Source organism: Calidris pugnax, unplaced genomic scaffold (genome assembly GCF_001431845.1).
Source record: "Calidris pugnax isolate Ruff unplaced genomic scaffold, ASM143184v1 scaffold28, whole genome shotgun sequence".
In the NCBI taxonomy this organism is placed as follows: domain Eukaryota; kingdom Metazoa; phylum Chordata; class Aves; order Charadriiformes; family Scolopacidae; genus Calidris; species Calidris pugnax.
The window spans coordinates 6,206,040-6,231,630 of record NW_015090842.1 but is presented as its reverse complement, the minus strand read 5'-3'; the positions used below and the strand labels follow the sequence as shown (position 1 = coordinate 6,231,630).

At 38.7% G+C, this 25,591-nt stretch overlaps 1 protein-coding gene across 1 annotated transcript in view; it reads right to left on the bottom strand.

The window, feature by feature from the left end:
* Nucleotides 1–202: 202 nt before the first annotated feature.
* The window catches only part of PLCG2 (phospholipase C gamma 2), a 51,855-nt gene continuing 26,466 nt past the window's right edge, over nucleotides 203–25,591 (bottom strand). The window contains exons 16-32 of the mRNA XM_014942591.1: nucleotides 25,379–25,557; nucleotides 24,382–24,582; nucleotides 22,980–23,099; nucleotides 21,752–21,932; nucleotides 20,358–20,426; nucleotides 19,049–19,158; nucleotides 18,150–18,246; nucleotides 17,191–17,257; nucleotides 16,787–16,944; nucleotides 14,039–14,141; nucleotides 12,857–13,066; nucleotides 12,107–12,252; nucleotides 10,976–11,090; nucleotides 9,569–9,736; nucleotides 8,756–8,844; nucleotides 3,862–4,046; nucleotides 203–3,134 (exon numbers count right to left, since the gene is read on the bottom strand). Coding sequence (XP_014798077.1) covers nucleotides 3,092–3,134; nucleotides 3,862–4,046; nucleotides 8,756–8,844; nucleotides 9,569–9,736; nucleotides 10,976–11,090; nucleotides 12,107–12,252; nucleotides 12,857–13,066; nucleotides 14,039–14,141; nucleotides 16,787–16,944; nucleotides 17,191–17,257; nucleotides 18,150–18,246; nucleotides 19,049–19,158; nucleotides 20,358–20,426; nucleotides 21,752–21,932; nucleotides 22,980–23,099; nucleotides 24,382–24,582; nucleotides 25,379–25,557 — 2,241 coding nt within the window. The 3' untranslated portion in view covers nucleotides 203–3,091. The remainder of the gene's footprint in view (nucleotides 3,135–3,861; nucleotides 4,047–8,755; nucleotides 8,845–9,568; nucleotides 9,737–10,975; nucleotides 11,091–12,106; nucleotides 12,253–12,856; nucleotides 13,067–14,038; nucleotides 14,142–16,786; nucleotides 16,945–17,190; nucleotides 17,258–18,149; nucleotides 18,247–19,048; nucleotides 19,159–20,357; nucleotides 20,427–21,751; nucleotides 21,933–22,979; nucleotides 23,100–24,381; nucleotides 24,583–25,378; nucleotides 25,558–25,591) is intronic.

The window sequence follows — 25,591 nt, the reverse complement described above, 5'->3', positions numbered from 1 at the left end:
CCTTGTCTATGGAAACAATCAATAAGTCAGTTCATCTTAAAAACACAGAAATGCCCTTCATCCAACCTCCAGCAGAACACACCCGAATACACCAATTTTCAGTAAGAACTCACTCATACTGCCTCAAGTGACTGGCAAAATTCATGAAATTCAGTGAGCAATGCTTAAACAAAGAAGCATCTGGCATCATTCACAACACTGCTGAGATATCAAAAATTATTTATTAAAAATAAGTTATTTTAAGGATTTAAAACAGTTTCTATAAGAATACAACAATTTAACAGATATTGTTAACTTCAAAAAATTAGCCATGTTTTTCCTCCTGAATTGTAAAATTAGCACACACATCCAAACCTAATTTTACATTAAAACAGTTGCAACTGGGAAAAAGTTGCTACAGAGTCTGCCCTGATAAAGAACGGAGAGGTGAGGTTTTGGAGTTAAAACACAGAATGCAAGAAATAAGAGAAGAGTCAGTACATCGCCTTGCCCATCGCTTCAAGTGAACAAAACAGTCAATGCAGTATTTTCCTTCTGAATACAGCGTAACATTATACTCTGGGGAAAAGTCTTTCTGTAAAATTAAATGCATTTTCATAAATACAGAGGGAGTGCCTCATAACTTTTGGCATCACGTATGTGTGGAGAATGCACGCAGGACTTTTCAAAGGACTATAAAATGTGCTAATTCTTAAATATTTGCACAGCAGCAGCACAAGGAACTCCTGTGTTCGTCACACAATGGCTGTTCTGTGTCAGGAATATACACACCAACGAAAGGAGCCAGGACAAATCAACAATCTGGTTATGTCTGCTCTGGAACTAAGCTTTAAAAAAAAAAAAAAAAAAAAAAAAAAGGAAAACCCCACAAAACGAAACAAAACCCCATCACAGCAACAGCCTTGAGCTCCAGGGTTGGATCTCCCCAAGCCCAAGCATCTTGTAGTCTCCTATTTTTTGTGATCAGTCCATACCTAGCTGGTATTCAGCTGCCTATAAACCCCAACCCACCTGTAGGAACAGCCTCAGGACCTTCCAGACAGGACTTTGGGCCACCTTGTCTGATCAACACTGACAGCACCATGTTTGCACAACATTAAAAGGGAATAATGGAGGCTGCTGAATGAAGTATCACACAGGGACTGATCCTATGACAAACTAACCACGTCCTGGAACATGCTATAAAATGCACGCACACCAATGGTCCCCCTGCCTTGAGGGAGAGCAACTGGATCATCTCATTACACCTGCAGATAAACCCAGCTTTATCCAGCAGTCCAGATTACAGCTCCACCTCCCAAATCCTCAGCTTGATATGATTTTTTTCCTTATTTGAGGGAGGTTTGCTCCCATCTAATCCCTGAACAGGTCAATCACAACTGTGTACTGAAGAAATTTCAGGCAGGAGGAAGAAAAGCAGATAATTGCCTTTAACTTTGCTCTCTTCTCTTTTTCAGTTGGGTGATTAGTAATTAATTTCTTTATAATGAAAAATTTACAGAAGCCACCCCATTGTGGGACACACTATTGTACACTTTCATCTTCAAGACAAGACTGTCTTTACAGAATAACTAAAACCTCAAGGGGGTTCCTAAAACCATCTTCTGTGAATGCACAATGGCATCAATTAAGTGCCTCCTGAAACAACAAAAGTCATAGCATGGGGAGCAAGAAAAACTGAAAATTGCTGAGGCAGCTTCATCAGGCCACGAATCCCAAATCCATGCAAGTTTTCTGCAATCAGAAATACAGCACTATGTATGCAGTGTTTTAATGCCCCAGGCAGTCACTGAGATGGAAAAACTTGGCTCCTCTGCACACATTTGAAAGTTAAAGCCGAGCATACAGATAGCAAAACTCCACCCATGTAGAGATAAAGCAATGAGGAATTTGATAGTAATAACACAGTGCTAGCACAAAGAACCAACATGTGTACAAATTATGACAACTGGCGTTAAATATGCCATTGAAGGACTTTGGTTCTGCTCTAGCAGGAAAACACACTTGCTCAACTAACAAGTTTTCTCATCTGTAGCTCCAGTTCTTCATTTGATTAAAGGCATAAGAACGATGTACCTCTATATTTGTGCATACTATCACTCTTGGATTAGATACATTTTGGGAAAATGGTCTACATTTACAGCACACTATCATTTGACGCTATCATCTAAGTAGGATTGCAAGATTAAAAATGGACAGTTCATTAAAAAATTCATTTCTAAGCACATTAGCAGCTGAAAGGATTTGCAAAATGATACTATACCAAAGTAAATGCTTTTCAGAATTTTAAATACCTTTCCACAAACAACCAGGTATTTCCTACTGCGTATCTTAAAACTTTTCCTCCCGGTGCCCTGAGGCTGCGAGCATCGGTTCAGAGGGGCTATGGACACGGGTTCACACATCATTCCTTTCTTTAACCTTTGCAGAGAGTTCAACAGGAGAAACACAACTACAGTCACAGAGAGTACTTGGTTTCAACAAAATTAACATATTATCTAGTTCTGAAAAATGTAACAGAAATATTTTAACAGGAGACGATGCGGTACGAGCTATCAGCTGCCCACAATATTTTGTACAGTATCAGAAGTACAATCTGCTGCCTTGGGGCACTGTAACATACATGACATGACAATGCTGGTGTAGAAGTGCTTTTTATAGCATTTAATAAATTAAAAACTCCCTACCAGTTAATCTTAAGGACGCAGATTGTTAAAGTGGTGTGATTCCAGGCATGCAAACTCTTGTGAATGTCTTTATCTATAGCCTGGAGATGATTTATACTTGGACTTCAGGTATTGGTAATAAGAAGTGAGGTCTATCCAGCTACATGCCCTCAAATGTTAAAAATCTTGAATACACAGAGGGTCTGGCTGCACAGAGGGTATGATTTGTACAGAATATAAATTATTAGGAATTAAAACAGTTTTTCTTATTACAAGAAATTATTAAGGAAACACATCTTTCCTCCTCCTTCTCTTCTTCTTCCAGTCATTCAGTCTGATGAGACCGTCATTGAGTAGGATGACCAGGATAAATTAGTATCTCTTCCTGAACTGCACCACAAAGCACACATCAAAGAACAATTGCTTTAAGAGTAGAATTTGCTGTTACTGACTTTCTTCTCCCTTAATCTTAAGAGAAAAGAAAAAGAAAAAGTTAAGTCTACTACAAATTCCTCAGAGGAAAACAGTCTACCAAGTTCAATTTACTTAGACACAAACAGTGAGCATTGCAAATTTTTTTCCTCAATAAATAGGAGTAAACCAGTAATTCCTAACAATATTTAAAGAAAAGTCTTCCTCCCATCCTATCTCCAATTCAAGACTTCCTCCTGGTATATGAAGCTTCTGTCTCCCTCCCTCACCCCCAGCCCAAAGGTGGCAGCAAAGGAGAAAGATCCTTCCCCTAATCTTTGGATAACGTACTGACACTTAACTAACAATTCTATCTTGTTACAATTCAATACTGGTTTTATATTTTGTGGTGGTGTGTATTTGGAAGCATGTTTTTTTCCCCACATATCTAATATGCTAATGACATTTCCAGGGACATGACTTTGACAGAGGAGTGAGGCAGTTTATTTATTTGGCTGTATATACTTCTAGGCTTTTCTCCTGGAAAGCAGAAGAAGAGAGGAATATAAACTCACGGGATCACATGTTTCGCTATGATCACCAAAAGCAGACATTTCACAGCATCTGCTGGCCTCTAGTGGCTTGCAGCCCAGCCTTGCTTCACTGAAGCCCTTCCTCGCTTCAGACACACTCACTCTTTAGATGCTCGTTTTGATAAATCTGAGATTTCCCTACCATAAATCAAGTCTGGGTAGAGCTGCCTTGGAAAGGAGAATGAACCCACCTTCGGTTGCATGTCTCTTGATATATCTGCAGTTTGTGCTCATTCACATTGAATTCTTTTAATATAGCATCTCTGTTAGGATTCCTTAAATTCATATGGGTGTCATAAAGGAACAGCTGGTTATTAAGCTCCTCCTGCCGTTTCCGAAGTTGCCGACATGAGGAATAAAGCTCTTCTTCACTTTCCTTCAAAAGAATATTGGAAATCAATGTAACTTGTAAGACACATACCCAAAGTGACACAGAATCAACATAGCTTGGAGGATTATTTTGTTTTCCTAAACATGTTCCATTAGCTTTATATAGAATGTTTTATAAAATAAGTTTTATAAGATGTTTCTGGAACATTTATGGAAACAAACTAACTAAGCAAGCCATACTCTTTAACGGGGGCATCAGGGACATATCTAAAAACTTCTATTGGAATATTTTTCCCTAATAAAGCCTGTCGATCTGTTGAGGAAAGGACAGCAAATGGTTTATCATAGTGGGATATCAGATTACAACAGTTTCAAAACTACTTTGTAAACAGTTTAATTTTTGACTGTTCCATCATATTTGTATGTTATGCTACATACTACCTGTCCTGGTGCTTTCCTATGGAAATCTACACTAAAGGTGGAAGGACTGGTAAATAGGACCCTTAATAGAAGCAAGTGCTCAGATGATCAAGAAAGGAGGACAGATCCTGTGTTTCTGTGGAGTTAATGGCAATTCAGTACTTGCAGATGAACCAATAAGTATTTGAAGAGTAATTTGCAGCAGTTTCTGTTGTTGTATGCAGCCCACAACAGTAATTTTCAAAATACTCCACGAGCCTAAAATAATCATCATGATTCCTTTTATGACTTCAAATTATTTTAATACTTCAAAACTTTGGCTGCAAAAGCTGCCTCCTTTATAGAGTTACTAGTGGGGAATAGTACTGGCAGGACCGAAGTCTTAATTTTCACATCAGCAGCAAAACAAGATACTTATCCTACAAGAAATGACATGCAATCAATAAATGTAATAAATCTAAACATTTTCAGAGGCAGCATACTAATGAGAATTCGTCTTTCTGCACTCAGTCCAGATCACGGAAAACTGACAGCTTACCAACATACCCAAGGGGTTTCTCTTACAGCAACAAGATATTTTCCTAAACCTTCCTTTCCCTCCTGCACCACATTCCTACAGCTCCCAAGTATGAGTTGAAGCAGCTGAAACAGCCTCAGTGTCATGCTACTGATTAAGTTTTAAAAGGAATTTTTTTTTCTTTTATTTACTTTTTGTTTTAAAAGGGGAAGGAAACTTTGCATTCACGAAGGGAAAAGCAGATTGCCAATTACCAATTTGCAGGTGTAATCATCAAGATGCATATGTAATACCATTTGTTCTTGTAAATAAAGGTAATCCACAAAACTAGACTTTAAAAACCCATTTAAGAATGTCCACTTCAATCTTTATGTTAAAAACATATACACCATTGAGGCTGATTGCAATCAGAAAAAACTGAAGAGAAACACACACTTTCTAAAGCAAGTAAATAAATTTTCAAGCAAGTAAGACATACTTATAAATGTAACAACCACCTCAGTGTAGTACCATTTCTACAACACCACGAAAACCTGTTAACTTCAACATAAGGCCCCACGTAATAATTCACAAATGTGAACGCTTACATCTACAATATTCTTGCTTCTCTATTCCTGAAAAATTCCACAGCCATCTGTAATTCCCCTTTACAATTCTCTATTTCATCTCTAAGAGTATGCAGATGGGCTCTGTATATAAACAGGCCTGTTATTAAATTCTATCATTTTATGGAGGGTCATCATTTTAAAAAAAGGGCAGAAGAACAGATGGAGACAGCCTTGATCTTTTCTAATGCTTCTTGAACGATCTGGCAAAAGTTCTAGAAGTTGATTAACCACGGCAAGTCTTGGTTTGTTGCAGACTGCCAAACAAAAGGGGAAAATTTTGAAAGTTCTCCTGCCACCGCATTACCACCCCGAGACATCAGACACTGTAGAAACACAGAGCTGTGCTGCATCTTCATTTGGCTTAACAAGCAGAAGGGGCTTCAAGAGCGCGCAATGTGCTACTGTCAAAGGAGTCAGTGCTGACAGATTGGGAGACATACTGCTGCTATGAACAACACTTTAAGAGCTACTCCTGCCCCAGGCAGCTAATGATCTGAATTTCTGAAGAGAAACCACGGCAGGAGGAATTCACAATACATCTACAAATGATGTCCATGCTCAACATTAGGCAATGGTGAGCTGCTGCCAGTTTTCTCAAAGGCAGCAAGCCAAAAAAAAAAGCAGTTTATGACGCCTCCTCTATCAGACTTGTGTCCATGAAACATGAACATTTTAAACATCTTCAAAGGAGACAGGTCTCTTTTGTTTACAGAGACACACACACTCCCAATCTCAGCTTCTGGCCCTCTCCTGCTCTCATGACTCTCCATTAGCCAAGAGAAGGAAGCTTCCATGGCTGCCAAACACCAGCATTTTACATCATCTGCTAGAAGGTGGCTTTGTAAAAATTTGACAAGGAGTGTTTGAAAAAGGCTGCCACTGCTTTGTGAGGAAGAATGTGACTGAATTCAGTAATTTCCATTTCAGTGTATGCAACTGCAGGCACAAATCCCTCCAGAGACATAATGACTTACAGTTAGCAGAAGTTGGTGTTTTAATCAGGGAAAATAATGTACACTGGTGTGAACTGCAGCGTAAGCCTGACTGTTTGTAAAAGACTATAAATAAGAAGTTGGACTTTTTTTTTCTCTGAATAAAAAGGGTACTGGAAAGCACCCTGAAATACCCACTTCTCAGAAACATCTTTAAACTTTCATCACATGGCCTCTACACCAGTGTATTTAAATTACATAAAATATTATTGAGACAGAGAGAGAGTCTAAAAATAATCCCGCTTCAAATCAACATCTACAGCAGCACCTTTGAAACACCAACAAATGCTGTTCACAGATCAGCCACTTTAATGCCCGCCTCCGTGAACAAGGACACATCATTATTTTTCCCCCCTGTATATTTAAAAATACTGAGATTTCAATTAGGTGTTTTAGAGAGGCTTAAAAGACGAAGATTAGCACTTCTGTAGGAAACAGAATGTCTTCCACCTGATGGGCTATTTATTTTAATGAAATACTGGAAGAAATTACTATCTTATCTTTCTGAAGTGTTGGGGTTTTTTATGTAGGACCTTTTAAAAAAAGGATTATTCTACAAAGTTAAAGTTGAGTTTAGCCAGCTTTGCATGGCATCAGTCAGTTAACAGGGGAAGACAATGACCACACTGTTACAGCAAAAACTAGTGGAGGTAATGAGGCTTTGTTAGTACATTATTTCTTTTAACAACTGCGTAATCCGTCCACCCAGAGGGAGAGTAACTCAATTTGTGTTATTGGTCTTCCCCAGTACCTGCAGAAGAAATGCCTGACAATAGCACCTCAGACACAGAACAGAGAAGTAAATCCTCATTTCCTGGTTTCCACAAAGAATGTCCACCAGGCCACAAAGACATACTGTCTAAGTGAACAAAAAAAAAAAACCCAGTGGTTCTCACCAGAACTTGTTGCATTTCACAGTGAACCAGAAGTGAGGCCAGCTCTATATCTTCACTATAGCCATTCTTGAGAGGAACAGACTTGTGTCCATGAAACATGAACATTTTAAACATCTTCAAAGGAGACAGGTCTCTTTTGTTTACAGAGACACACACACTCCCAATCTCAGCTTCTGGCCCTCTCCTGCTCTCATGACTCTCCATTAGCCAAGAGAAGGAAGCTTCCATGGCTGCCAAACACCAGCATTTTACATCATCTGCTAGAAGGTGGCTTTGTAAAAATTTGACAAGGAGTGTTTGAAAAAGGCTGCCACTGCTTTGTGAGGAAGAATGTGACTGAATTCAGTAATTTCCATTTCAGTGTATGCAACTGCAGGCACAAATCCCTCCAGAGACATAATGACTTACAGTTAGCAGAAGTTGGTGTTTTAATCAGGGAAAATAATGTACACTGGTGTGAACTGCAGCGTAAGCCTGACTGTTTGTAAAAGACTATAAATAAGAAGTTGGACTTTTTTTTTCTCTGAATAAAAAGGGTACTGGAAAGCACCCTGAAATACCCACTTCTCAGAAACATCTTTAAACTTTCATCACATGGCCTCTACACCAGTGTATTTAAATTACATAAAATATTATTGAGACAGAGAGAGAGTCTAAAAATAATCCCGCTTCAAATCAACATCTACAGCAGCACCTTTGAAACACCAACAAATGCTGTTCACAGATCAGCCACTTTAATGCCCGCCTCCGTGAACAAGGACACATCATTATTTTTCCCCCCTGTATATTTAAAAATACTGAGATTTCAATTAGGTGTTTTAGAGAGGCTTAAAAGACGAAGATTAGCACTTCTGTAGGAAACAGAATGTCTTCCACCTGATGGGCTATTTATTTTAATGAAATACTGGAAGAAATTACTATCTTATCTTTCTGAAGTGTTGGGGTTTTTTATGTAGGACCTTTTAAAAAAAGGATTATTCTACAAAGTTAAAGTTGAGTTTAGCCAGCTTTGCATGGCATCAGTCAGTTAACAGGGGAAGACAATGACCACACTGTTACAGCAAAAACTAGTGGAGGTAATGAGGCTTTGTTAGTACATTATTTCTTTTAACAACTGCGTAATCCGTCCACCCAGAGGGAGAGTAACTCAATTTGTGTTATTGGTCTTCCCCAGTACCTGCAGAAGAAATGCCTGACAATAGCACCTCAGACACAGAACAGAGAAGTAAATCCTCATTTCCTGGTTTCCACAAAGAATGTCCACCAGGCCACAAAGACATACTGTCTAAGTGAACAAAAAAAAAAAACCCAGTGGTTCTCACCAGAACTTGTTGCATTTCACAGTGAACCAGAAGTGAGGCCAGCTCTATATCTTCACTATAGCCATTCTTGAGAGGAACCGATCTAAAACCTGGTGAGGGAAAACATGTACAAAGGACAATTAGAGTCAAGAATCAAGGCGAAGGGTTATCTGCAGTCACAGAAACGGTGCACAGAGTCCTGAGGGCCAACAGATCCTCCACTGCTCAAATGCTCCACTGCTGAGGGCAGGCTTTGCTATGACAATCACGGGGAAGCAAAAGGCAAGAATGGCAAAACTGAGAAACACACAATTTCACATGTTCCTGAAAACTAAAGCCAGAAGCAGAGGAAAGCAGAAAGCTCACTCTATATACATCCTCATCCAAGGAAATGGCAAAACTGAGAAACACACAATTTCACGTGTTCCTGAAAACTAAAGCTAGAAGCAGAGGAAAGCAGAAAGCTTACTCTATATACATCCACATCCAAGGTAATTAACAAAAGAAATGCACTGACACCAAAACAGAAGAAGAATCTTCCCAGATTTTACTCAGAGCACACCACCCTGTTGCTGAAGTGGAACATGTAGTAAAGACAGTGCAAGTTATTCTACATAATGCTTTCCTATCTCAATTTTTAAAAAAGGAATTTCAAGAGGGTGAGAGAATTACTTTAAATACTTATATTACAGACCCAGTATCATAATAAACAACGAATTAAAGGAACTGAGATCCTTTGGCACGTTGCAGCTGCTACTGAGAGCAAAGTCACCATACAATAATGCTGAACAGCCTCTTTTTTATTTAGTCCTTTATTATATCCACCCATCTTACCTGATTTGATTCCTTTGATGGGAAAAGTGGCGTGTGCTAAGAAATTGGGATCACTGAACATATCCTCCTCATAAACAGCAAAGCGCAGAAAAGCGAGATTTGGATCATAAATTTCAAATTTGACTTGCTCTGGACAGGGTGCCCAAACTGGATTAAGGCCATTGTCATCTGTAATGAAAAGGAAACATTTGCAGTATGAAGCAATAATTTCACTTCATTCACATACGGGTATGTATCCCGGGACATTTTCTGGGGATACAAAGGCCCAAAAATCCTATTTACCATCTGTTTCTTGTTGTAACCTTGCTTCAGAAGGTTTGTATTTGTTTATTTATGAGAGGAGGTAGGAGGAAACTTGGCAGGGATAGAAATCCATGAAGAAAAGCTATTATTTGTATTTAAGCATATAAAACCTATTTGGGCACATATTTGGGAAAAAAAGCTAATTCATTGCTCATATTCATGAGCCTCATGCTCCTCATCAGAGTAGAAGCATGAAAAGCACTGGGAAGACTAATGTACAATGGCCCAATTCTTAAAGTAAATTATGGAAGACCAACTAATTTGATATGTGAGCCACAGCGAGAAAGTTTGCTCTCTAAAGTCTTGGTCACTTCCCACAAAAAATTAAAATCATAATCCTCTTCTCTGAAGTAGAGGAGCCACAACACACATTCTGCTCCTGATTCTGTGTCGTTTGGATAATTAGAACAAAAGCCTCTTGTCTACTAGAGGAACATTGCTGCATCCAGAAATATTAAAGGTGAAATATTAAGTGGCTGAGATATTGCCCCATTTCAGTGCACTTAAATGAAGCTCGTGTACACACAGACACTCACACAAACACACAGTCCTTAGCCAGAACTCACCAGAAGTGAGTTTTGATCAAAATTCTGTTGCATTGCAAGTTATACTACTTTACAGCCACGTATACCCACGCTGTCTCTGAGGGGAAGCCAGTCTTATAACCCAAGTTTAAATAAACACAGTCTGGATCTCACAGTTGCAACTCCCCATTTGGGCCAGACTTTTGGGAACTGACTAGCGCTGTTGGAGGCACTTTCAAGACAGTTATTTTTTAAAATATGCAAATACAGAGACTTATGCATAGGCAAAACCATAACACAATTGCGACTTTTTTTTTTTTTTTAAACAAACTGCAACAGTTTTTTTTTTTCCTAAATTTTATATAGATTGAAGTTTCTCAAATTAACTGACCCTGAGGCAAGGAAAAGAATAATATTGTATGACTCACCAGTCCAAAGCAACAGATAACTTACTCCTCCCTACACAGGCTGCTGGCCAATTACAGACAACATAAATTCACGGTCATCCTCTAGTCACTTTACTTAAGGGCACTGAAAGTAGAACCATATCCCTACAACACAGGAAACTGCAGATACTCACTCACAACTGTTGTCTTGAATTTGTTGTTATCATATTCAGCCCCACAAATTTCTACCTCTACAAAGGGACAAGCGATGCTTCTACCAAGTTTAGGGAGATGACGAGCACCTAAAACCTGCAAAAGCAACAGTAAATTACAACCACTTCCAAAAGAAACTTGGCAGCATCATTTCTGTACAGACGGTAGCCTACAGAATTAGATGCTGGGGGGAAATTCAGAAGAATATGCAAAAATACACACTCCCTCTCCTGAATATGTTTGCATGTATTAAACATACTATCTGTGCCACCAATAATAATATCTTCCATAGTTTGGGTAACCCAATGATTTTCATGTTACAACACTGTAGCTGATACTCATTACACCCAGTCTGTAGTTCCAGACCAGGCCTGTAGCATAAGTTTTGTTACGTTTCCTCAGTCTTTATTACATACCTATTTTAAGATATTCCTGCTTTACATTCACAGCCCCTGTTTACCTCTTCTCTAAACTGTAGTGAAAAGCAGTTAATGTGTTTCTTCTTTCTCAAAAAACATTTTCAAAGGGCAACCCTTGCTGTATAGCAACTGAGAACAGAAACAAGTTCAATTCCTGCTTGGTATCAGGAGACAACATGGCATCACTTTCAAATGTTTAACTCATCTCTCCATGAAAAACAAGAATGACATTCTGATTAAGTCACAGTATACTAAATATGATTAAGGGTGAGGGGGGAATCAGCTTATTACTTTTTCTGTGCAGTTTCTATATTTCATTATAAATATCTTTCTTCCACACTGGAAATGTCTGAACTAGTTAGACCGCTACTAACCAACCTCCAAAAGGACCCTTCTGTTGAAAAGTAATTAGATAGAAAATGCAAGTTAGTTCATTTGGAATTTTTATTAGCAATTATATAAAATTATCTCAGGATTGTGTTTTCAGCCCTATAGAATGTGCTTCATTAGCATGATAAAGATATATATTTCTTTTCAGGAACCAGTCAAATTAGTTTTATTCTCAAACACACTGACATTTAGAAACAGTATTTTGACAATCTGTCAGATCTTGCTCTGAAACATAATAGCTTTATTTTTAGTTTTATAGATATTTATGACTTGTAAAAAACATAATTTACAAAAGAGATTTACCCTCACTGTCATAATCATCTGCAATTTCCTCTTCGCGTCATTTGGCATTGGGTCATATTCTTCATTTCGCATGCTTTCTGGCTGCAGAACATAGCCAGTGCGTCCATTAAGTGAAAACAAGGCATGGTTCAATTGCATGTATTTATCTAGGGAGAGAGTTAAACAGTCACAACAGAAGATCCTCATTTGAATAAAGCCAAAGAAATACCAGACTAACGGCTCCTCTCTCTAATTCTTTCTGGGCACCACTTTATCCAACCGAGCTGCAAAGGTAAACTGGAAGACTCAGTTCCCTTCAGTAACTGAACCCAATAGGCTGTTTCTCACCAATTTTAATCCTGATAAAACCATATCCATTCACAATTAGTTTCCTATCAATGTGTCATAAGCTGGCCCTTAACAGAAAGTGCAGTACAACCTTCCCCGTGTCTGAACAACTGTTCCTCCACTTGAAACTTACTGTAAAAATCTCTGCTTGCTTACCACAAAGAGATCAAGGTGAAATAAAGCCTTTAGAGTTTGGGGCTAGTTAGGCTCAAAGACAGAGCTTTTAGAGACTGATATCTGAGGACCAGCTCTATCAGGCAACCCCCACATTCAAAACCAATCTTTAGTTCTTGCACATCCCTTCTTGCTCGGAAGTACAAATAAATAGGACAGCCCCAGTGAGCAGAACAGCAGAGGGGCTAGAAAAGGGCTCCTTGGTGAAATTTGGGAATTTGGGAAATTTGGAAATAATGGGAATATTACCTGGAGTTTGGAAGTTAAGAGCCACCATCTGGGAGCCACAAAGCCAGAGGCGAAATGGGTCGTAGTTGGATGAATCGACCCTCTGTCCTTTAGGATAGACACGTGTCAGTCCCTTCAGGTTGTATTTCAACAACTCAACTGGCTTTTGCTTAACAATGCTCTCTGCCTTTGTTTCCACAAAAGAACGGATTTCTTTGAAATCAGGATTTTCTACACAGGGTAAGGAGGAAAAAGAGTGGTTACTAAAGGAAGAAAGAAGTCACCATTTATAATGCATTTCTACTAACACTCCATTTTACTTTGTTTTGCTTTGTCCTTTAATGCAATAATTGCCACAGTTTTCATGCAGACACGGCAAATTGGTTGAGCATCAAGTCTGAAAGTTAAAATTGCTTGCCTGCCACATGCTTTACAGCAGGGCAGATAAGAGTCTATAGTCATGTTCTCATCTCATCATTGCTAATAATGCACTTCTGACCACTATAACACATATTTAAATGAGACATCTTCTCCTGAGTTTAAATAGGGAGAAGAAAGGGTGAGCCAGGGTTAGCCAAGCCCTCAAACAATGACTGTAATTATAATGTCTTAACCACACTGACAGCTTATTAAAAACGTTTGCAAAGAAACTTAAGGAAGAAGGGCACATTTTCTGCCTTCTCCAGCAGCAATGACAAAAAAATGGAATAAGAAGTACATATTTCAGTGTCAGATTCCACATCCGCACTTACACAGATCCCAGTTCTGGTTTATAGTATGAAACCATACACCATTCCAATAGCTTACATAAATGGCAAACATGTTCTTACAGTAAAATTATATGAGGTAGAGTAAATCCATTTTGAAGGGTTTTAAAAACAAGTCATAAGTGTTCAGCCAGAGTTTTTCATCTCAAAAAAGTCAACTGACACATAATTAGTAAGCTTCCCCACAGAAGACACCTACGAGAGGGTGTCTCCAGTTAACTAGTTAGAAATTTGTGATGGTTTTTTTTTTGACAGTTGAATAGCATCAGTTCCCTAGTGTACAATTTCAAAGAGCCACTGAAAACTGCATGGGTGAGACAGAACTTTGTTTTCCAGTAGAGAAAGGATAGATTTTATCTTCAATTCTAAAATTTCAACTAACATCAGAAAAGAGAGCAGAAAGGGTGAAATTCAGATGTAATATTAAAGGAAATACCTAAATTGTCCTTGGTTTTGCTTGTTGGCTTGCAATAGATTACCAGATCAGATAATTCAATAGCAATCAGTTGATTCTTTTCCCAGTATTTCCTCCTGTTCTCCTGCAAAATGTAACAAAGCTTTAGATTACAGACACACTGAGTACTATGGTACAGTACCTTCAGGGCATACTCTAATGAAATGACAGTTGAACATTTTTTGTTGCTCAGATTCCTATCCGATAGTTTAGACACTTGCAAAGATGTAATGTACTTTTAGATCCAATTCAGAGAATGGGATAACCAAGTGCTTTTAGGTTTTAGTTGACAGTGCGGTTTTTGAGGGGTTTGTTGTGTTGTTTTGTTTTTCTAAGCAAGTGTTTCAGTGCTTCCCTGATCACTCCTACTCAAAAAAACTCAATTTTTTTCTTTTAATGTGGCTCTACTCAATTTTAGTTACATTCTCAACTCTATACCTCATATAAATGCAGATGTATGCAGAAAAAATACAAAGGGCAGTGAAGTGTATCTCTGTTTATTTACAATCCTGAGCAGGACAAGTCTTGTTAGTTAACTCCCAAACTGCTACATTCAAACCCTAAGAGCATCATTCCCGTAGTTTTCTATTTGCACACCAAACCAACAGTGTTATCTATGGAAAATCGTGTGCAATCTTGTTGTCACCATCTGTAAAAACCCCACTATTTCCATGTTTGCAAGCAGCTGCCCCATGGGAGCTGAGCAACTGTCCCTGCAACCAAAGATTGGGAACTACTGAAATCAGCAAGACTTGTCCTGAGTGGAGACATTTAGGCTGGAGGCTTTTCAGACATAAGAAGCAATTACAGCATCAATCATGTCAGAAGAGCCTCATACTGAACAGAGATTAGCTTTGGTACAAGAGGTTATGAAGCAGCAGCAATTAGGAAGTCTTCCAAAAAATTCCCTCAACAAGACAAACTGAAGAGGAATGACAGTCAGAGCTAAGGAGCCCGGGGATTCCCGAATGTTTCACTGAGCCAGAGATTATACATTGAGATCTAAGAAAAGCAAAGAAGAATATGGCATTTGGACTTGGAAATAACCTTGGGAAAAAGCTGTACAAACTTCATTGTACTCTGTGATCCACCACAGTTTCCCAGACATCGCTCAACAGTAATGGGAGCTCCAAATAGCAAATGGCCACTTCTAGTTGCCATGTGCTCATTGTTAGTCATAAACCTCTGGTGGCAACCAAGCAGGAGAGCTATCAATGAACACCCATTCCTAGGGACATGGCAAGCGTCAGTATTAAACGGATTACAAGATACGTGAAGCTTAGTCTTATTTTTTTTTTGTATAATGGACACAGGCCAAAAATAAACTCATAAAACACCTCTATCATATTGTAGCAGAGTGTTGACTCACAATGCTTTTTCCTTCCCCAAAATTCAGCCTGCGAACTCTACTGGCAAAAAGGGCCTTTTCTCATCTCTCTCCCCTGCCCAGGCAGCAGTCTATCATGTGAACTTTCTAGAGGCCACGCTGTGAGAAAAGCCTCCTGACTGACAGAAATGAGTTTTAAAGCATCTTTGAACACAGACTGTTTAATACTTCTCTAACTGTACGGAGGGAGAAAAAGCTGCCAAGCTCCTGAAGAGCCATTGATGCACCATAAAAAACATTCCATTTAGAGACACTTCTTCTAGGTCATGTTTCTCTTTTTCTCATTTTTATTTCTAAATGAAAGCCTGGCCTAAGAGCTGTATCTCTCCTCCCCCAACAATAGGTCAACAGCTCCTGCAACTTCTTCCCTTGTCGAATTTGCAGTCCTCTGCTTGAGACACCAACTTGCCTGCTATAAATAGGATCATGATGTCCCTCAGAGCATAACCACTCCAGATGACAGATGAACAGCATGAGCCAACATGACACTGAAACGTGTTTTTCATCATTCATATCACCCACTTAACAATAAAAAGTGAGTAAAAGAGACCAAGGGAAGAGTATACTTAAGCACAGTCATTGTAAGCGCTTTTTGGTCATATCAAAAACTTCTTAAATACTAGAAAAGATGACAGGGAGGTAAATTAATACATCAGAACAGGAAAAGCAAGTCCTAAAGAATGTCCTTAAGCTGCAGTATTCATAGAGGGACATAAAAGTTAAACTTCGGCAGAATCCTTTCATCTTTCGGCAAGGATTTGAAATACTACTATAGAAGATCTGGTAAATCCAGAATGTGCCTATTAGTTACGAATAAATAAAGTATTAGGCAAACAATTTCCTACCAGTGCCACTGCATTCACTGGAAAGCAGAGTTAGTAAACAGGATTAAGAAGAGTTTAGGCAATGTCAGCTCAGAGATTACATATACTCACTAGTTGAGTGGCAATTCTGAGCAAAACAGATGGCTATCTGAGTTTCTTCTGCTTAACACTAAGGTTGAACCCATGTAATCAGATGTAAAATGGTGTAATGGTATCTACTTGGTACTACTAAGTACACTTCTCCACTGAGATACAGGGTGACACACGGACAGGACTCTGCTGAAAAACTCCTGTTTACGTAAATTTACATAAAAAGCTAATTTACGTAGCATTCCTAAAAGAGTTTAGGGAACAAGATTCACAGCATGATTAAAATGAACAAAGAACAATATGCAAGAGATCGAAGGACCAGGTGTTAGTAAGGTTTACCAGTGTATGGCAGCTAAAGACAAATCCTATTGGAAATTTATAGCAGTACACAATAAAAGAACACCCAACAGACATTTTTTTTTGCAATACCTCCTCTGCAGTTTTCCAAGTGATTTCACGGATACTTTGGTACCATTCAAAGAGTTCTTCTACTTTATCAGTTGCAAACTCAACACATGGATCTTCTGCATTCTTAGGTTCCAGAATGAAGACAAAAGGCTTTTTGTGTTTCCCTTGTGGTATTTTCACTGTTAGGCAACATAGGAGCAAGAGATTTATACTAAAATCCAGCAGTTGTTCTTCTAACCTGTCATTGTTGATTTACTGCAACAGTTAGTATCGCAAAGTTTCATCTTATTAATCGTATTAGCTATATTAATACAAGCTGGTGTTTTGTTTTTATAAAAAAGGAAAATCTTTTCTACTAAACATAAAAGAGTCTACTCAACACAGTAAGCTCAGGAGTCCACTTGTAAACATTAGAAAATACATACCAACATTGTAGGTGTTGAGTACCAGTATGCCACGACAGAGAGAGCCTAATGGATTGTCCTCAATAATCTGAAAAACAGGAGTTAAATCTGACCCTAAACGTTCTCTTGAGTGAATATGCACAGGACATTAGCAAATAATAAGCACGGACCATTAAATCTAACCTCAGTTTTACTGAAAGCATCCCTACTTTAATGTTTAAAAGCCTGCTTCCATATCAAGAATTTCTCATTTTGAGAAACACATGAGAATCTGTAGTGAGACTAGTCAAAATGAGGAGTGCAGCCTCTGTCCTCACAAAACTGCTCATTTTTCAAGTCTGCTTAAAGCTGCAATGGCTGGGCTGGGAAATCTAATACATGTGTTTTCCTCCACAGACTCCTAGAAAATCACTGGAAGTGCTTCAGAACAACAAAAGTACTCAACGTTTCATTTTTTAAGCTTCAAAATGTCAAAACTGCTTACTATGGAGTTTTGTTGTCTTTTGTTGAAGAGATCTTTGTCCAAGACTCTGGACTTGATTTTAGACACTTTTCACAAACAGTTTAGGGTTAATTATGCATAAAAACTTAATAATGGAGTGTGAAATGGCTAGTAAGATGTGTTTGGACACATAGTTTTCTTATTTGCAAATATTAAGGCAGTCATTATACAGGCAATATAGTTACAAGTTTCAAGCATATTATTGTTTAGCCAAACTATCTGAAAAGCCTAAGCTGGTATGGCTTTCATTAGCAGGAAATCATAATCTTCTAAAACCCCACCAAATCAGTTATCTCCTCAAGAAGTTTTCTATGAGGGATGCCTTGACAAAAACTTCCAGCAGCAGAGAACAGTGAATGTCTCTACTCTGTGTTCTCTCAAACACAGCATGCAGAGTCATAATTCTATAAACCAGACTTTGACTTCCAGTAGGCAGCATCTTCTAGGGAAATGGTAGTAGACAAACCTTAACCCTCACCTGGCTTTCAAGCTCAGCAGAGTTATCAGATGACAGTTCTTCAACATAATTAGATGGAAAATAGTGTTGGACTTTTTCTCCGTAATCTCCCTTCCACCTGAATTTAAAAAGAAAAGTATATATATATATATATAAAATAAAATAGTTTAAGAGCTTCAATAGGCCTTTAATGAAGCAATAATCCTCAAGAAATTGGTCATTAATACCCCATACTAGCTAGTCGAGCTGGCTATCACCAAAATTTAAATGATGAAGTAGCTAAAAGCTTTAACAAAGTGATCATTAACCGCAGTAACAGATGATTTCAGAGGGATTACAGTTACTGTAAACCACAATTAATCACTTAAGAGGCCTTTTCCCCCTCCAGTACTAAAAATACTATTATGTGGTTGATTACCCTGCAGAAACTACAGGGAAACATTAGATTCCCAAGCTTTCCAAGCAATTTACAAGCCAACTAAGAAAGAAAACCTCTTATGTGAGGAGAACGTGCAGATAACTGAAAACGATGGGTTTGATTCCTGAGAAGTACTTAGCAGAGCAAGGAAAGAAACAGAGCAATGACGACAATGGAAATAGATGCATGATGTCCCAGAATACACAAGTGCTCAGGAAGGATGAATATAGTAAAGGAAAAATACTGGATACACTGGGTTATAGAGATTCTGCAGGCTGAGGTTATTGCTGTCGCATAGAAAAATAGAAAAGATGTGAAAGAAGACTTGAGGATGAGGGCGTTTGACTTTTGGTGTGTTTTTTTTTTTTTTTTATAACACCACAGCAAATAAGCAGCAATCAGAAAACAGGCAAAGTTTTAAAAAACTACTATCCAAAGCTCAATATTTTTCTCCATCTAGTAAGTCACCAGAAGTTCTCAGATGAGGAATCTTTGTCCTTACCAGCCTCCAGTTTCCTTTGTGACATTATGAATTAAAGCTCCTCGAGAGAAGCTCAATTCATCACTTCTTTTGGCTCTGTAGTCATACAAGGCTTTCACTGTTCTCTGAGGCTTTAAGAGAAACAGAACAAAGGGGTCATCTAGGGGGACGGGTCATATAATGATCAATAATGCAATCTTAAAAAAAAGAGGGGGGGATTGGATCCCTTTTTATGTTATGAAGCTTAGAAAACATAATACTAAAGTTCCAGAGTGACATCTATTGGTAGAAGCAAGTGATGCTACTTAACTGCTATTCTTCAAGTATAGCTCAGAAAAAAAGAAAAAGAAAAAAATATTTTTTCTTTTATGGGTGCTGAAACATTATTACTGTAGGGAAAAAAAAAAGAAAACCAAACAGTGAAATATCAATCCTCTATATTCATTATACATATTCATATGCAATTGGAGTTTGTAGGCTTAGATGGCCTACAAAGGCTCTGCTTCAAAACCACATCAGCTATCTTGCTGGTCACATTTCCTTTAGGAAGACTCCAGTTCAGCAGGACAAGCACTTCTTTATCTTGAATTTACTACTACCCAAATTCTTCAGCAGCAATGCAAATTCATTGGCTAAAAAGACTAAAAAGAATTACAGTGACAAAATTTACAAGCAGGTGAATTTTTATGAGAATTTACAAGTTAGGCTCTAACAAGAATTAGAGATAAATAGATGCTTGCTGTGCCACTTGCTTTTAAAACATTATATATATCTTAAAAGAAGACAAACTTTAGTAACTCATTAATAAACCAAAGACACTATTTTTATATAGAAAGCAGATAAATAAACTCTGCATCTATTTGTGCAAGCAGGCCACATTTGCTAATGGAACTGCAATAAGTGTGTGCACAGACAAATAACAGTGCACAAACACACGCACGCTTAGGGTTCACATGTTGTACTTTCTTTCCATGAAGATTTGTCCTTCTCAAATTAAATCTCATGGATTATTTACTTTGGGGGCACACCTGCATAAGCATGTATGACAAATCAAAACACCTCCACAGAATCAATAGCAAAAAGTGCCCTGATTCCCAGCATGGATGCATCAATACAGGATTTGCACACAAGAAAATGTGTGGGTACAAATTTTAAAGAGATGCTAGAAAAAAAGTCACACCCTTTAAATTTCTGCTGTCCAGTTGCCCAAAATTCAAGCAGCCTAACACTTTCAATTATCCTTTCCATTACTGCTAACAGGAAATCAACAAATAAATCTCATAATTTTCAAAAGTCTATAGTCAATGTGAATATCTCTCTTTAAACATACCACTGTAGGGGTGATTTCACTGGGTTCCACATACATCTTGACATCATAGAGGGAGTTAATATCTTTTTCCTAAAAACAGAAAGGAGGGAAAAAAATAATGAAGTCACAGGAATCAAAATCAAAAAGTACTTAATATTAATAGAACATTCATTGCTGAAATCACCTTTCTGACAATACATAGGCAAACAGAAGAGAAGCCAGTGTTATGTTCACTTCTATATCTGAACATGAGTTTGTTATTTAACCTATGCCTCAGCTTAATGAACAGTAAAACACAATGAAACAGCAATACTGCACAAAGGTATAATCAGTCAAATAGCTTTGAGACTGTGAGTATCCTTTTATGTGCAAACAGGGAAGAGAATACCTACACTTATGATTTCTGTGTAACAGTACTTCAGTTCCAGTACTGGTTTCACTATTAGATAAAAATTCTAAAACAATATACACAGTCGTATTTTTCATTTTATTCTCTTCCTGTGTTCCCATTTGTGTTCCTAGGACCCTGTCCTAGGATACAGAACCTTAGCTATAGGCAACATTATCAAAAATCCTGAGGTCTATAATCTTTTCAGTTCTTTTTAGTCTCCCCAAAGGAAAAAAAAAACAAACAGATTTTGATCTTTTTTTTTCAAACGTGCCAGACATGTTCTTCCTGCAGCTCCTAACAGAGATCTATTTGAAAACAGAAGACAGCATCTCAGGCTTTCCAAAAGCCGGTTAGCTCAGCTTAGCTCTCTTGTCATGAAACACATCCATCCAGAAGGTAAGCCTCTATCTTGAGCTAATTATCTAGGCTCCTAGTTTAGTCAATGGACAGAGACAAATATCTCTTGGGGAGGTTTCCTCATGCTTATCTCAAAAAGCAAGCTTTCAGAAGCACCTCTACCTTTTTATCACAGAAGGCAGCTGGACACCACCCTTGAGATGGCTCCAGTGAAGTGAAGCAAATGTCACTGCCCATCTAGAGCAAAAGGCACAGCAGAATATATTATTTTTTCTGAAACAGTTAGTAATTGGCACCTGCATCACCATTTTAAGATGTCCGCCTACTCCAGCAATAGAAGAGAGGAAAAACTGCAGGCAAGGCTATTATCAAAAACTCATTTTAGCAGAGCAATGATCCCCCACTTCACAGAGCAGCTTTTCTTATCAAAACATAAGGAAGGCAAGAGTCAACCTGTAATCAAAGATGAAGCTCTTCCCTTCACGTATCTCAAAGATATGTGAGAGAAGTCAGTATAACCATCTCAGTTTCACAGATAAGAAAACTGCCTGCTTAACCTCTCCCAAAGGTCACTCCCCACAGCCAGAACCGAGCCCAGCATCCCCAGCATAGATCTGGGGCTCCATTCACTCCAGCAACTGGCACTGGTGCACAGACCATCACTCACCGTGCTGTAACGCTCCAGCAGCTCCTCAGTCACCGGGTAACGCAATTTCATTTTCCTGTACAGCGGATGCTTCTCATAATAGGTTACCAGCTCCACTAAACTCTCAAAATAGGCCGAGGTTCCAAGCACAAAATGGCGTCCTTCTTGCTGAATTCGGAAGTGCTTCACCTTCCCCTCCGCTCTGTGAAACAAGGGCAGGTGCTGTCAAAAGTACTGGGATTGCACTGACAGCCCCAGTGCTGCAAACTGGACCAAAACCGCTTTGTGCATCTAAATCACATGAAATAATTTCTCCCTCTTCCAAAGCCTTGTTTATTCAAATTGAATTCCAGTTGCCTGGTTAAATTCACAAAAAGACATTCTTGCTTTTCTACGGTGTACAGGGCCTTGGGATAAATCCATGGTTTTGCTTAGATTAAATTTCCCCATTTTCCCATTCCCCCTAAGCAACACGCTCCCCTCAAAACAAGTAGCTGCCTCTTCCCTACACTCATTTTGATAACTACAGGAATCAATTTTGAAAAAACCTCTTGTGCTTGAATACAAAGTTTTACACTGCACTGATGGCAGTAAAATCATCTACTGACAACCATCCCACCCACAGAGGACCCCTGCATCCTTTTGAAGCTGCTGCCATTTTGGTATTATTTGTTTTCCCCACTGTGAAATGGTTTTACTGAGATGTTGCAGCTCAAGTTACTTCAATATCCACCTTGATAACAGCAGAAAGCTTAACACCAAAGTACACAGGGGACTGGGGAATTCTGGACATATTCAATATGCAGTAAGGCATGTAAATAATAGGAAAACAAGTATTTGTTTTTCCAAAGCAATTTTATACGTTGCAGAAACAGGCATTTTCAAAGAAACACAATTTGATTTGGAGGCACAATGGAGCACACCACTATTCTATACATTTTATTAATGTTGTTGCAAGAACCACAGTTTCAAAAATATTTTTCCTGCCAAGAAAAGCTGACAATTTCATTTCAACATTTCATTTCTGTCAGTTATATGACAGGGCAGGATTTCCAGGGAATAAGGACATAGAATCACTGCTGAACCAGCACCAAAGAAAACTTCAAAATAACACCCTGTAATAAGGAGTGTCAAAGTTTGAAAGCAAGCATTTTATGACTCTAAAAAGACCACAGTATTTTTTTTAAATAAGAAAAAACAGAATGTTGTCAGGCTACTAGGTAATGTAGTCATACCTGTCTTTTCTTACCTGAAAGTCATGGCAAATGAGTCAGGCTCATCTCTCTTTCTAATCAGAAAGGCTCCATCTCGAGGAATTCGCATCAGCATGTCTTCTGCCTCTCCCCGACTCAAGTTGCTGTAGTACCAGCTACAACAGTCAAAAATCAAAATGGACAAAGGATTACTTGTCAAATGTCATTCTGTAAGAGTAACAGGGAGTGTTATTAACAATAGAAGTTCAAACATTACAAGAAAAATTATGCATTAGATTTTCACCATCTCACTACCTATGACAAGCAGTTTATTACAAAACATTGTAACACAGCAGCTTCTTTTGGATGAAAAGCATGAAGAATGTATCAGAACACCTTGTCTGTCTGACATGATAAAATATAAATCTGCATTTCTTCCTGAAACAAAGGCACTGGATCATAGGTTTACTTTGCCATTCAGTTTTCAGTAGTTTATTCAGTTCTGACAGCAGATTTAAGGAAAAACCCAAACACAGACAGAAGAACACCACCAGGCATTTGAACTCTTCTATTCAGAGCTTGATTTTATCTTTCACTGCAGGGATGGACCTATCTTGGATCGAATGTGCCTTCAGTGAAGCTGTGGCCACTTATACTGGCAGCACATCTCCACCTTATACAGAGAGGCAGGAAAGCCCAACCCTTAAGCTCTACCCTCCCCTCTCATTGGCTTCCAAAGTTATCTATGGGTGGTCAGTGACTCCCAGATCCCAGGGGGAGCGAAAAAAGGAAGTTTTAGTCACAGAGCAATATTTCACACACAAAGGAGATTCACTTTTTCTCACTGCAAAGAAAACAGAACAAAGGGCAGTGATTGGAGTGTTCTGCCAGCAAACGAGCAAGCTCTGTTCAGGCTCTACACCAGGCAAATACCAGCTGGAAATAAACACCAAGCTATTCTACTTCCTATCGGCACGGGGCGAAGTCAGCCTAACCAGCTCTGACAGGGGTCAGGTGGAGAGCAGAATTAGGAAAACATAGCTCTTTGGGCTCACTGCCCCAGTAATAGAGTTTCCAGATGGCACAGACCATGACCACTTAGTTGCCAGGCCACAGCCAACTACTAAATATCTAATCCAACCCACTGGGTGTTGTAAAACACTGAGCAGAGAAAGAAGGAATTGGCACACTTCCCCAGCATTACAGTTCTCACTGATTTTCTTAGTTGCTGCTAGTAAATTGCTTTCCCAGTGACTGGCCTCTGTTGTACCAGGTTCTCACAAAGTCAGTGATCTTACTCAGCATCTTTCAGAGAAGCCCACAACATCCGTGGACAAGCAACACTCAGGCGTGCTCCTGAATCCAGGAAATTTTCTAGGCAAAAATCCAAGACTATCTAAAAACAATGCAAAGGACACTGACATAACAACCCTGGTGCTTGCCTTCTCCTGTACGTACTCTTTAGTCTCATGAGGGCTGGGATTAGGCACAGCATCGGTCAGACGCAGCTCGAATTCAGCACATCGCAAATGGGCCTCCTTGTAGTGTTGAATGAGATCATAAATGCTATCAAAAGTGAGGTTGTCTGTCAGGTAGTATTTCACAGTGTCCCCATCACTTGAAGAACGGATCCGGCAGTGCTGGACTCGACCTGACCTCCTGAAGAAACGAAGAGGAAAAGGAAGGTTTTCTAACAGGTTTTCTCACTTTGAAGCATTTCCTTGCCCCTTCCTGGTCAGCTACTTGGTGAGCTTGCAAAGAGGCAAGAAATATGTATTATCTCATAAAACAATCAAACAAAAGCAGCAGCAAAAATCCTGACAAGTAATTGTAATTTTCAACCCACAATGGTTTAAAATCTGGCACATGCTTGCTCCCTGAAAAATTTGCTCTGACAGCTCTCTGGTTCAGAAATCCATCTGATACGCTACTCCTTATAATATGCCAACCAGAAGGAAAAAAATCCCAAAGCTACCAAAAACCAAACCAACCCCTCAAAATTCTTAATTATTTTCCCTAAAGAGGATCCTTTCATTGAAAAGATCAATCTCTGCTAATAAAAGTAAACTCATGAGATCATACGGAAACCAGTAATTTATTCCATAACTAAAAGATCAAATTTTTGGTCCAGTCATTGAGGAAATCACAAATCTTCTATCGTGCCACAGTACTAGGAAATGGGGGGAGATCAAACCAGTCAGTCCTGTCTTGACAACTGTTAACACTTCAAATAAGAGTCTGATGTGCTGAAATGCACTATGCTACACTGATGTTTAATTTAGAAAGTAGTCTCTCACAATCCCATCAATAACATTTTATTAATTATAGCAGCTCCTTATTCCTATTTCTTCTCAGCTATAAACGCATACTTGAAAAATACACTCATTTTTGTGCAATGCCGTAAAATAAACAAATAAACAAACCCCAGACAGAAATCTCATGACAGTCACCATACCAGAATGACAAGGTGTAATCATTAGGGAAAGCCCCACTTTCCCTAACTAGGAATGTCCCATCCTTGCCACCCATTTCAGCGCAATATTCCTGGAGCAGTTTCTCAGCAGTTGTTCTCCCCTCTTTCATTTTCCCATGGAACCATTTCTCTTTCAAATGCAGTTCACTACGTTTCACCTCCTAGACCAGAAAAGAAGAATTTTTATAATGCATT